At 39.6% G+C, this 14,389-nt stretch overlaps 1 protein-coding gene across 10 annotated transcripts in view; it reads left to right on the plus strand.

Moving 5' to 3' along the window:
* BAZ1A (bromodomain adjacent to zinc finger domain 1A) overlaps nt 1–14,389 on the plus strand; it is a 228,291-nt gene that overhangs the window by 148,668 nt on the left and 65,234 nt on the right. For all 10 annotated transcript variants that reach the window (XM_031669145.1, XM_031669148.1, XM_031669146.1 and 7 more), the window contains one exon: nt 563–706. In XM_031669145.1, the coding sequence (XP_031525005.1) occupies nt 563–706 (144 nt within the window). The remainder of the gene's footprint in view (nt 1–562; nt 707–14,389) is intronic.

Below are 14,389 nucleotides of genomic sequence, written 5' to 3' on the forward strand. Positions count from 1 at the left end.
GAAGGAAATCAGATAATTTTGTATAATCTTGATAAATTGTGTTTTAAAATAGTTTTACAGCTTTAAATTATGTCTAATATTTGCTTAAATTAAATGTTACAGATTTTCTTTCTTTCTTTTTTTTTTTTTTTTGAGATGGAGTCTCGCTCTGTCTCCCAGACTGGAGTGCAGTGGCGTGATCTCGGCTCACTGCAGGCCCCGCCTACCGGGTTCACACCATTCTCCTGCCTCAGCCTCCCAAGTAACTGGGATTACAGGTGCCCGCCACAACGCCTGGCTAATTTTTTGTCTTTTTAGTAGAGAAGGGGTTTCACCGTGTTAGCCAGGATGGTCTCGATCTCTTGACCTCGTGATCCGCCCGCCTCAGCCTCCCAAAGTGCTGGGATTACAGGCATGAGCCACCGAGCCTGGCCCCACAGATTTTCAATTAAATTGTTTAAATCACTCAGCTAATAGACTCTGCAAAACAAAATAACTGGTTCAAAACAAATCGGTTGCTCTGAAATGTTTGGCTGTAAAATATCAAATGATTTGCATTTTTAAATGTATCATTTTATTTCAGGTTGCAGTGTAGGATTTTGGAAGTCCTCCCTCCATCACATCAAAATGGTTTTGCTAATGGACATGTTAACAGTGTGGATGGAGAAACTATTATCATCAGTGATAGTGATGATTCGGAAACACAAAGCTGTTCTTTTCAAAATGGGTAAGTGATTTTTATTAATTTTTAAATTATTTGGCAAATTGCCCACTGATATTCCATTGAAACAACTTTTTTTTTTTTTTTGAGATGGAGTTTCGCTCTCTTGCCCAGGCTGGAGTTCAGTGGCTCGATCTCAGCTCACTGCAACCTCCACCTCCCATGTTCAAGCGATTCTCCTGCCTCAGCCTCCTGAGTAGCTGGGATTACAGGCGCCCACCACCATGCCTAGCTAATTTTTATGTCTTTGGTAGAGACAGGGTTTCACCATGTTGGCCAGGCTGGTCTTGAACTCCTGACCTCAGGTGATCTGCCTGCCCTAGCCCCTCAAAGTGCTGGAATTACAGGCATGAGCCACCACGCCTGGCTGAAATAACTTTTCTTTCATCCTTTTTTCCTTCTAGTCATACTGTGGTATAGTACTCATCTAAACAATCTAGTTCAACAATGATGTTAGAATTTTCAAAACTGAAATTTACCTAGTTAACACTATGCAGCTGCTGAAGAGCAATGGATGCTAACTCTCATTCAGTCATTTATACATCCCCCCCCGCCCCCTGCCTCTTTTTTTTTTTTTTTTTTTTTTTTTTTTTGAGACGAAGTTTCCCTCTTGTTGCCCAGGCTGCAGTGCAATGGTGCGATCTCAGCTCACTGAAGTCTCCCAGGTTCAAGTGATTCTCCTGCCTCAGCCTCCCAAGTAGCTGGGATTACAGGCATGCGCCACCACGCCTGGCTAATTTTGTATTTTTAGTAGTGACGGGGTTTCACCATGTTGTTCAGGCTGGTCTCGAACTCCTGACCTCAGGTGATCGACCCGTCTCAGCCTCCCAAAGTGTTGGGATTACAGGCGTGAGCCACCGCATCTGGTCCCTACTTTTGTTTACTTGGAAAAATCCATTCTGTACTTTAACAGTCATTCCCTTTGGCACACACAATAAAGAAACGCTGTAACCACCTAAAATTCAGACAGTTGATGATCTGTGTCAGCTGGGTGCTGTTGGAGAAAAATCACACAAACATGTAGCTAGGAATTTAAAATCTCAGCTGAGTTTGCAACCGATTAAAAGTTCTTTTACATGTTTTAGCTCAGCAACCTCTTCTGTTCTCCACAATGACTATTCTAAATCATTATTTCTCCATTCTGGTCCCTTTTAGGCATCTCAGACTTCAAAATGTTTTCTCCCGCCTGTCTTGTGTCTTCCTTGGTTTCCTATTTTTAGTGAACAGTACCATAATGTTAAAAAAAGAAATCTGAGATCACTCTTACCTACTTCTTTTACTTTGCTCCTGAAACACCAGTGTCGATAAGTTCTTTCAGAAACTTTTTGTTCAAGGTCTCATTTTACCTGACATTAACTATTATAGCTATAACTAGCATTTGAGAATTGACTATGATCAGGCACTGTGCTAAGTGCTTTATATGCATTTTGGTCAGTTCTGGAAGAGTGTTGTAATTCTAATTTAACAAGGAAAAGCCTGAGACTCAGGAAGGTTAATTGGCTTTGTACAAGGTCATCTAACTAGCACATTGTCTGACAGAGTAATTTTTAAGTGAGTGAATGAAGCATGACATGCTCCTGTATAAGTCTTTTGATACATCTCTCAATTTTTTTTTTTTTTTTTAAAGAGATGGAATCGGCCGGGCGCGGTGGCTCAAGCCTGTAATCCCAGCACTTTGGGAGGCCGAGACGGGCGGATCACAAGGTCAGGAGATCGAGACCATCCTGGCTAACACGGCGAAACCCCGTCTCTACTAAAAACACAAAAAATTAGCCGGGCGAGGTGGCGGCGCCTGTGGTCCCAGCTACTCGGGAGGCTAAGGCAGGAGAATGGCGGGAACCTGGGAGGCGGAGCTTGCAGTGAGCTGAGATCTGGCCACCGCACTCCAGCCTGGGCGACAGAGCGAGACTCCGTCTCAAAAAAAAAAAAAAAAAAAAGAGATGGAATCTTGTTCTGTTGCCTAGGCTGGAGTGCAGTGGTGAGATCGTAGCTCACTGTAGCTTCAAACTCCTGGGTTCAAGCAGTCTTCCTGCTTCATCCTCCGGAGTACCTAGGACTACAGGCGCATGCTACCATGCCCTAATTTTTAATTTAAAATTTTTTTTTTTTTTTTTTTAAGTAGAGACAGGATCTTGCTATATTGCTTATGCTGGTGTCAAACTCCTGGCTTCAAGCGCTCCTCCCACTTCAGTCTCTTGAAGTGCTGGGATTACAGACAGGAGCCACTGTGCCTGGCCAACTTGCTACTATTAACCAGAAAAATAAATTACTATATTACTTGTTCATGTCTTCCGTTAAGTATAGGGTTTGGGATGCAAAATTTGTGGGAATTATAGTAGTAAATGTATGTCCTTGAGCATGTTTTCATGTGTTTTGTTTGGACTATGTCAAAGATTGTAACCTTTAAATGGAGTTAGTTATAAATCAGATGAGTATATGCATAGGTACAAATATAAGTAAACATGTAAGTATTCATTAACAATAAGTACAAATAAAGTCTCTAATTTTTTGGAATGCCTCTTGAAAATTTTAATTCAAGGTATAAAAACTAAGCCCAGTCTTAAAGGATTAAACACAGATTTTTGTATATGCAAGGTATTTTTAAAATTCATGTTTAAATATGGTAAGCATTTATTTATCTGAATTTTTTTTCGAGACAGTTTCGTTCTTGTTGCCCAGGCTGGAGTGCAGTGGCACGATCTTGGCTCACTGGAACCCCCTGTCTCTCGGGTTCAAGTGATTCTCCTGCTTCAGCCCCTCTAGTAGCTGGGATTAAAGGCATGTGCCACCACTCCCAGGTAATTTTAGTGTTTTTAGTAGAGACGGGGTTTCTCCAGTTTGGCCAGGCTGGTCTCAAACTCCTGACCTCAAGTGATCCGCCCACCTCGGCCTCCCAAAGTGCTGGGATTACGGATGTGAACCGCTGCACCCGACCCATGTTTTTTTTTTTTGAGATGCAGTCTCAGTCTGTCGCCCAGGCTGGAGTACAGTGGCACAGTCTCGGCCCACTGCAACCTTCCTGGATTCAAGTAATCTCCTGCCTTAGCCTCCTGAGTAGCTGGGACTACAGGCGCGTGCCACCACGCCTGGCTAGATTTTGTATTTTTTAGTGGAGACTGGGTTTCACCATGTTGGCCAGGCTGGTCTTGAACTCCTAACCTCAGTTAATCTGCCTATGTCGGCCTCCCAAAGTGCTGGGATTATAGGCGTGAGCCACCATGCCCGGCCCCATGTAGTAACTTTTCCTATACTTTTTTAATTCTTTTAGGTGCTGTGAGGTGATTTGAGATGAGGACTATGTAGATTCTGGGGGTCAGCATGCTGTTATTCAGCTCATGAATGTCCCTTTTTCAGATTTGAACATGAGCTACCTGCATATTTTCTGGCTAATTTGTAACTTTGAATACAAAGCACATTAATTCAAAATTTCAATTAGTAAATATTTTGCCTGTTATAACGTAGCATTTTGAAGAAGACTTCCATTGATGAATCCTACTTGTGACATTTGTAGGAAGTTTACTACAAAGTATGATTGAATTTGGCCATAGGAGCGATCAGTCATAATTTCCTGACTAAATAGACTGTGCCATATCCCTTGTATACAGTTAACTTGGAATAGACCCTTGATATGAGAAAAGTGAATAAGCTGATCAATTATTTTTTGTTTTTTTGATTTTGTTTTTGAGACAGGATCTCACCCTGTCACCCAGGCTGGAGTGTGCAATGGCGTGATCTCAGCTCACTGCAACCTTGACCTCTTGGGTTCAAGCCAGCTTTCCTAGTAACTGGGACTACAGGTGCACACCACCCATGCCCAGCTAATTTTTTGTATTTTTTGTAGAGATGGCGTTTCATCATGTTGCTCAGGCTGGTCTGGTATTCCTAAGATCAAGCAATTCACCCACCTCAACCTCCTAAAGTGTTGGGATTACAGGCGTGAGCCCACACGCCTGGCCTAATCAGTTATTTATTCACAGGATTTTTTTGTTTTGTTTGTTTTTTGAGACAGAGTCTCACTCTGTCGCCCAGGCTGGAGTGCAGTGGTGCAATCTCAGCTCACTGCAGACTCCATCTCCCTGGTTCAAGTGATTCTCCCACCTCAGCCTCCCAAGTAGCTGGGATTACAGGTGCATGCCACCACACCCAGCTAACTTTTGTATTTTTAGTAGAGATGGGATTTTGCCATGTTGGCCAGGCTGGTCTCAAACTCCTGACCTCAGGTGATCCACCTGCCTTGGCCTCCCAAAGTGCTGGGATTACAGAATGTGAGCCACCACACCTGGCCTATTCACAGGTATTTTTATTTTTATTTTTATTTATTTTTGTTTTGAAATGGAGTCTTGCTCTTGTTGGGCAGGCTGGAGTGCAATGGTGCAATCTCGGCTAACCACAACCTCTGCCTCCCGGGTTTAAGTGATTGTCCTGCCTCAGCCTCCCGAGTAGCTGGGATTACAGGGATGTGCCACCACACCTGGGTGATCTTGTATTTTTAGTAGAAACAGGGTTTCTCCATGTTGGTCAGGCTGGTCGCGAACTCCCAACCTCAGGTGATCCTCCCGCCTTGGCTTCCCAAAGTTCTGGGATTACAGGCGTGAGCTACCCCGCCTGGCTCACAGTTATTTTTAACTAATTTGTCTATGTTAAAGAATCTCAGCCTTCACTATACATCAATATCATAAAATACCTGTTTGTTTGTGGATTGCTACTGCTCTATGTAGACATCATCACATACCACAGGAAGGGTGAAACATAGCTGTCTTTGGACCTTATTATTTCTAAATTAATTCCCTAATTTTTAAAAATTCTCTAATTTGAGTAATTGACTTCCAGGTAATTTTCCCTGCCATCAAAACATAATGTGGATTTTCTCATGTTTCTGTAGGTTGTTCAAAGAAAAGGGAAGGGAACAAGTACTTATTCATTTATTTTTATTCATTTATTCATTAACATTTTTTCATTTAGGCTTATAACAACACATAAATTGTTTTGTTTCTTAGAATCATTCTGTAATGGTAGATGGACGTATCCTCTATCACTTAGTAGAAATGGAAGTTCAGAGTTAGGAAATTTGCCCAGCATCACATAGCTCATTATGTCTACAAGATATACGCAGTGTTGTCAAGATGTCAGTTCTTCCCATCTTGATCTGTAGGCTTATCCCTACTTAATATGTAGGTTCAATGCATTCCCAATCAAAATCCCAGCAAGTTATTTTGTGGATATCAGTAAACTGATTATAAAGTTTATATGGAAAGACGGGAGACCTAGAATAGCCAACACTATTGAAAAACTAAGTCAGAGAACTGACACCACCCAGCTTCAAGACTTACTGTGAAACTACAGTAATCCATAAAGTGTGGTATTGGTGAAAGTGTAGACAGATCGATCAATGAATCAGAATAAACGCTTCTGAAATAGACCCACATAAATGTAATCAAGTGACCTTTGACAAAGCAACAAAGGCAAAACAGTAGAAAAAAGTCTTTTCAATCAATAATGCTAGAAAAACCTGGATATACACATGTAAAAAAAAAATCTAGACATAGACTTTACACTTTTTACAAAAATTAACTCAAAATGGATTGTAGACCTAAATGTAAAACTCCTAGAAAACACAGAAGAAAACCCAGATGACCTTGGATATGGTGATAATTTTTTAGATATGACACAAAAGGCATAACCCATGAAAGAAGTAATTGATAAACTGGACTTCATTAAAATTATGAACACTTTTACTCTGCAAAAGACATTGTCAAGAGAATGAGAAGTCAAGCCACAGAGTGTTTTGCAAAAGATAATCTGATGAAGGATTGTTATCCAAAATATACAAATAACTCTTAAATCTCAATATTAAGAAAATGAGGGCTGGGGACCATGGCTCATGCCTGTAATCCCAACACTTTGGGAGGCCAACGGGGGTGGACTCCTTGAGCTCAGGAGTTCGAGACCAGCCTGGGCAGCATAGTGAAACCCCCATCTCTACAAAAAAAAAAAAAAAAAAACCACAAAAAATTTAGCCGGGCATTGTGGTGCGTGCCTGTGGTCCCGGCTACTCAGGAGGCTGAGGTGGGAGGATGGCCTGAACACAGGAGGTGGAGGTTGCAGTGAGCTGATTGAGCCACTGCCCTCCAGCCTGGGTGACAGAGCCAGACCCTGTCTCAAAAAACACAAAAAAACGAGCAACCCAATTAAAAAATGGCAAAAGATCTGAACAGGTACCTCACCAAAGAAGCCATATAGATGGCAAGTAAGCATATGAAAAGATGTTCAACATCATATATCATTAGGGAATTGTAAATTAAAACAACAATGAGATATGACTGTGTACTTACTAGAATGACCGAAATCCAGAACACTGACAACACCAAATGCTAGTGAGCGTGTGGAGCACCAGGAACTCCATTTATTGCTGGTGGAAATGAAAAATGGCATAGCCACTTAGGAGCTCAGTTTGGCAGTTTCTTATACTACCAAACATACTTTTATATGATGTAGCAATTGCATGCTTTGGTATTTACTCAAATGAACTGGAAACTTACATTCACACAAAAACCTGCACATGGATGTTTATAGTAGTGTTATCTGGAACCTCCAAAACATTGAAGCAACTAAGATGTCCTTCAGTAGGTGAGTGGATAAACTGTGGTACATAAAGACAATGGAATATTACTCAGCACTAAAAAGAAATTAGCTATTAAACCATGAAAAAACAGAGGAAATTTAAATGCATATATACTAACTGAAATTTAAATGCATATGTACTAACTGAAAGAAATGTACTATATATTTAAACTCATGTGGGTGTATGCCTATATACGTTATACAGTCCGAAAAGGCTACATGCTGTATGATTCCAACTGTGACATTCTGGAAAAGGCAAAGCTATAGAGACAGTAAAAGAATAAGTGGTTGCCAGGGGTTTTCAGAAGGGAGGGATGAATAGTCAGAGCACAGAGGGTTTCTGGGGCATTGAGACTATTGTGTACAATACAGTAGTGCTCCCATATCCATGGGGGATATGTTCCAAGACATTCAGTGGATTCTTGAAACCACAGATAGTACCAAACTATATACACTATGCACAAATTTCAGTTTTCTTCTTCACAATTTCATGAATAGAAGATTCATTCGTATCATAGATTAACTTAGGAAGCTTAGCATACGATTTTTTATTCCTTATTAAGTCCAGAAATTTTACCTTTTCACTTAAAGGAAGCACTTTATGGCTTCTCTTTGGTATATACACAGTGTATACAGTGTGGATATGTAGGACAAATGGAAGATTCGTGTCCTGGGTGGGATGGGGCAGGACAGCATGCAATTTAAAACTTATGAATTATTTATTTCTGGAATTTTTTTCTTTAATGTTTTCAAACCACAAGAGGATACCTGTCATTATCTACATTTGTGAAAACTCATGTGTAACACTGAGAGTGAACACTAATGTAAACTGTTGACTTTGGGTGATAGTTATGTATCAATAAAGTTTAGTAATTTAAAAAAATGTATATTTAATGCCCTTTGACTTTTTAAATTTTAAATTTTTAAAAATTAAATTTAAAAATAGTTAAAAGGGCATCAGTTACATTCACAGTGTTGTACAGCTATCACCACTGTTTACTTTGAAATAGAAATTTTTTATCCATTAAGCTATAACTTTTTCTCCCTCCTCCCAGCCCCTAGGAACCTCTGATCTACTTTGTCTCTTTGAATTTTCCTATTTTAGATATTTTGTATAGATAGATAGGTTATGTTTGCCCTTTTGCATCCGGCTCATCCCTTTTGCATCTGGCTCATTTCACTTAGCATGTTTTCAGGGTTCATCCATGTTGTAGCACAATTAGGAACTTCATTCCTTTTTATGGCTGAATAATCCATTGTATGTGTATATCACATTTTGTTTATCCATTCATCTATTGATAGGTATTTGGATTGTTTCCACCTTTTGGTTACTGTAAATAATGCTGCATTGAATATTGGCATCTAGGATCTGCTTGAGTCCTTGTTTGAAATTCATGCGGTTATATGCCTAGGAGTGGATTGCTGGGTTGTATAGTAATCTATGCTTAACTTTTTGAGGAACTGCCAAACTGCTGTTCCCAGCAGCTGTGCCACTTTACATTCTCATTTGCATTATCAGAGGGTTCCAATTTCACCATACATTTGCCATGAGTTGTTATACTGTGGTTTTTAAAAATTATAGTCATCCTATCGGGTGTAAAATGGTATCTCATAGTTTTGATTTACATTTCCCTGATGACTAATGATGTTGAGTATCATTTCATGTGCTTATTGGTCATTTGTATATTTTTTTGGAGAAATACCCATTCAAGTTCTTTGCCTGTTTTTAAATTGGGTTGTTTGTCTTTTTGTTGTTGAGTTATAGAGTTGTGTTTTTTTGTTGTTGTTTTGTTTTGTGTTGAGACAGACTCTTGCCTCTGTTGCCATGCTGTAATGCAACGGCACAATCTCGGCTCACTGCACCCTCCGCCTCCCAGGCACAAGAGATTGTTATGCCTCAGCCTCCTGAGTAGCTGGGATTACAGGTGTGCGCCAACACCCTCAGCTAATTTTTGTATTTTTAGTAGAGATGGAGTTTTGCCATGTTGGCCAGGCTGGTTTCGAACTCCTGGTCCCAAGTAATCGCCTGCCTCAAGTAATCTGCCCACCTCAGCCTCTCAAAGTGCTGAGATTATAGACGTGAGCCACTGTGCCCAGCCTAAGTTACAGAGTTTTTAAATAATATGTTCTAACTACCAGAGTTTTAAAAATATCTTTATATATTTGGGGGTGCATATTTATATTTATATTTAAAAGTAAAAGTAAATTTTATTTAAAAATTGACTTCTTGGCTATTATTTAATAGGACTAGATGAGAGTTTGGACTGCATTTTAGAAACAATATTTTGTTATATAAGATTGAGGTAAAGAGGATTAGGGTTTTATCTCCTAGTATTTCTCTCTGAAATTTTACATATGTATTGTGTCTGCTTTCAATAATTTTTTTTTACTCTTAATGTTTGCTGTTCAAGAATTGGCCCACTAATGTTGTATTGTCTGCTATTGTTCCTTTCACTCAAAAATTACTAATAGATTTTTAAATAAAATTTACATGTGAATATCCTTACAACTTGGTGAGACCACACTGTGTGTAATTACTTGATACAGGTTTCCCCTGTTAACAGCCAAATAATGAAGTTCATCTGCAATCACAAATTCTCTGGAATCTGAACTAAATTGATAGACAGTCCTGACTCAGTCACTAGTTTACCATCTGATTTCAGTAGCCAGATGTGCCAGGTATAGGTGAGTTTGTGTAGTTGCTTTTAGAATTTGTAAAAGAAACCAAATATGGTATTTGTAGCAGCTCAGATTAGTATGTGAATGATGCTTTCTAATAATATAGTCTGTTATTGTGATTTAAAGCTATCAGGCTGCTGCCTATTTTTTACAATGGATCAAGTTTTATGGAACCATCTCTAAACACATACCAAAAGTTGAAGTACATTATAAAAAATCCTTTAGCCTGACCTGAAAATAGTGCATGAATACATGAGTACGCTTTTGGTTACCTATCCTGTCCTAGTGGTGATTTGCAGGAGCACAAGGGCAAACTGTTTTAGAAACGTCTGGGGCTGAGCGTGATGGCTCACGCCTGTAATCTTAACACTTTGGGAGGCTGAGGCGGGTGGATCATGAGGTCAGGAGATGGAGCCCATCCTGTCTAACATGGTGAAACCCCGTCTCTACTAAAAATACAAAAAATTAGCCAGGTGTGGTAGCGGGCGCCTGTAGTCCCAGCTACTTGGGAGGCTGAGGCAGGAGAATGGCATGAACCCAGGAGGCAGAGCTTGCAGTGAGCAGAGATCATGCCACTGCACTCCAGCCTGGGCGACAGAGCGAGACTCCGTCTCAAAAAAAAAAAAAAAATACAAAAAATACAAAAAATTAGCCAGTTGTGGTGCCACGTACCTGTAGTCCCAGCTACTTGGGAGGCTGAGGCAGGAGAGTTGCTTGAACCCAGGAGTTGAAGGTTGCAGTGAGCCAAGATTGCGCCACTGCACTCCAGCCTGGGCGACAGAGCGAGACATTGTCTCAACAACAACAACAAAAATCTGGAATAATATGTATCTAGCTTCAAAATATTATATGTACTTCCATGCAATATAGTCTAGCTATCATTATAACTTGACTAATTGTTAGTAAGATAATGGAATCTGAGTGTTATTTTTAAAGAAGCAGACCTAATTGTTTTGCTATTTGTAGTTCCATGGATGGAAACTTAATGTGTGAGAAATAACCTTAGCATTTTAAATATATATATTTTTATATATATATATAAATTATATATCTCTCACCATAAGTAACCACTGGTGCCTAATCAGTTAGTGAGTTGTCATTGTAGAATAATTATGAATACAATTTGATGATTTCTCTTAAAAGAAACCTTTATGTTGAAAGTATAGGAGTTTTTTTGGTCATTTCTGTTGAGCTGATATAGAAAATTATTTAATTTTTTTATAACTTTATTGTCAAATGTTCATAATATATTAGGAAAAACAACTTCTATTATGGTAAAATCAAAGTAGAATTAAAATTTACATATATAACTAGGCATATTGAAATAAACATTTGTGAAATTTTGTTGTAAATAAATAATAGGAATGGTGTTCTGATTTTATAAGTACAATATTTGATGTTTGCTTGTTGTAGAACTAAACACAGGTCTACACTTGTTGGTAATAAAATGGTGAGTCACCATCATGATTGAGATCACTAAATTCAACTTGATTCAACCATTTAGGCCAAGGCTTTGGGTAGTAAGAAAAAAGATTAAAATGTAAGTTCTTTTTAATATTATCCTTGTAGTTTCTATCTTGTAGGTGAATTCATATTATAAGAAGCAGTTTTTTCTTGGTCTCCAGTAATTGTGCTTCTTTGGGAAGAATGCAATTAGGATTTTATTTTATATAGAATTTTGCATAAGTATTATAGATAGCAAAGCCCCAGTAAGAATATTTTCACTGATTAGAAAAAATTTTCTATTTATCTTCACAAATGAATTTCATGGTACAGCAAGAACAGTAAAAAATCATTCTTTGCACATATAAACTTGCACATTTTACAGCCTTAAATCCATGAAGATATAGTCTGGGGCCAGGTGCAGTGGCTTATGCCTGTAATCCCAGCACTTTGGGAGGCCGAGGTGAGTGGATTGCCTGAGGTCAGGAGTTCGAGACCAGCCTGGCCAACATGGTGAAACCCTGTCTCTACTAAAAATACCAAAAATTAGCTGGGCATGGTGGCGGGCACCTGTAATCCCAGCTACTCGGGAGGCTGAGGCAAGAGAATTGCTTGAACCCGGGAAGCAGAGGTTGCAGTGAGCCGAGATTTGTGCCATTGCACTGCATCCTGGGCAACAAGAACAAAACTCTGTCTCAAAAAGAAAAAAAGATAAGCTCTGGTACGGTGTCTCACACCTGTAATCCCAGCACTTTGGGAGGCTGAGGTGGGGCCATTGCTTGAGCCCTGGAGTTATACATCAGCCTGGGCAATGTGGAGAAACCCTGTCTCTACAAAAAATACAAAAAATTAGCCGGGCATGGGTGGCACATGCCTGCAGTCCCAGCTACCCAGGAGATTGAGATAGGAGGATCACTTGAGCCTGGGAGGTTGAGGCAGCAGTGAGCCATGATCGCGCAATTGTATTCCAGCCTGGACAACTGAGTGAGACCCTGTCTCCCCCAAAAAGGTCCATATATAAGTTTTCTAGACTCTATACCAATATCTGAATACTTAGTTAGAATCTAAATTTTTAGGAATTACTGCTCACATCTTGGTTTTCTCTCCTGTTAGTATATTAATTATTTTATAATTTACTAAAATGTGGGGGAACTAATATTTTTTGTGTATTGGTTATATAAAATATGTTCATATATATTTAATGCATAGTAAAATATATATTTACAACATTTGTAATTAGATATTGCCACTGGTAATAATTTTAAGTGCAACTTAATATACTTGATCAATCTCTTATGTATAAAATAGTGGTGGTTAGTTGCTAAGTTGATATCTATTCAAAAAGTATTAAGATAACTTAATTCTCTTGTTCTTAAACTGCTACTAATTCATTAAAACTCATTTGTTTTTCCTTTATTTCAAGAAATTTTCTCTCTCTCTTTTTTTTTTTTTTTTTGAGACGGAGTCTTGCTCTGTTGCCCAGGCTGGGGTGCAGTGGTGCAATCTCAGCTCACTGCAACCTCTGCCTTCCAGGTTCAAGCAATTCTCCTGCCTCAGCCTCCTAAGTAGCTGGGGCTACAGGCACAGGCCACCAAGGCCAGCTAATTTTTGTATTTTCAGTAGAGACAAAGTTTCACCATATTGGCCAGGCTAGTTGCAAACTAATGACCTCATGATCTGCCTGCCTCGGCCTCCCAAAGTGCTGAGATTGCAGGTGTGAGCCACTACACCTGGCTGAAATTTTCTTATTGAGAACTCCTCTCATTGCTTCATTTGTTTTTTATTTTATATTATTATTATTTTTATTTTGAAGATGGAGTTTCGCTCTTGTTGCCCAAACTGGAATGCAATGGCATGATCTCGACTTACTGCAGTCTCTGCCTCCTGGTTCAGGCGATTCTCCTGCCTCAGCCTCCTGAGTAACTTGGATTACAGGCACACACCACCACACCTGGCTAATTTTTTGTATTTTTAGTAGAAATGGAGTTTCACCGTGTTAGCCAGGCTGGTCTCCAACTCCTGACCTCAGGTGATCCACCTGCCTCAGACTCCCAAAATGCTGGGATTACAGGCATGAGCCACTGCGTCCAGCCTGTTTGTTTTTTGAGACAGGGTCTTGCTCTGTCACCCAGGCTGGAGTACAGTGGCACAGTCACAACTCACTGAAGCCTCCAGTCAGGCTCAAGTGGTCCTCCCATCTCAGCCTCCAAAGTAGCTGGGACCACATACGCATGCCACCATATCCAACTCAGTTTTGTGTGTGTGTGTGTGTGTGTGTGTGTTTTGTAGGTTTCCTCATGTTGCCCAGGTTGGTCTCAAACTCCTCAGCTCAAGTGATCCACCAGCCTTGGCCTCACAAAGTGCTGCGATTACAGGTGTGAGCCATCACACCCGGCCAGCAGTGCTGCTTTCTTTACATTTAGAATTCTTTCTTTGATCTGTTCTCTTGGAACAGTGCTTTTCATACCACAGGTTGTTATGGCCCCATGTAGGTTGTGAAATTAACTTGGTAATGAACTTTAATAGAATAGAAAATACTAGATATATTTAAATACATCTACTGATTTATGTATATACTGAGTCTTAGTGTAAAGATACTTGGCCTTCCAACTTAGAATGTAATGCTATTGTAGGTAAATAGTTTTACTTATTTAATTGTGTCATATCCCTTTTGTGTTAAACACTTCCCCTGCTTTGTGTGTGCTATATTTATGTAACTTTAAATCTGATTCTTATTGTCAGTGCTTTTCTTAATCATCTTACCATATCATTTTCTGCTCTTCTCTATAACCCCCACTTACATCCTCTTTACATTCACAGAGGTGGCATTTTCAGAATCCTACCTCTTCTCTCTATTGCTGCTACTTCCATTTAAGTCCATGCTGCAATCAGTTCTCAGTAGCTTTCCAACTGGTATTCCTGTTTACACTCTTGCCCCAGATTGTC

Source organism: Papio anubis, chromosome 7 (genome assembly GCF_008728515.1).
Source record: "Papio anubis isolate 15944 chromosome 7, Panubis1.0, whole genome shotgun sequence".
Classification (NCBI taxonomy): domain Eukaryota; kingdom Metazoa; phylum Chordata; class Mammalia; order Primates; family Cercopithecidae; genus Papio; species Papio anubis.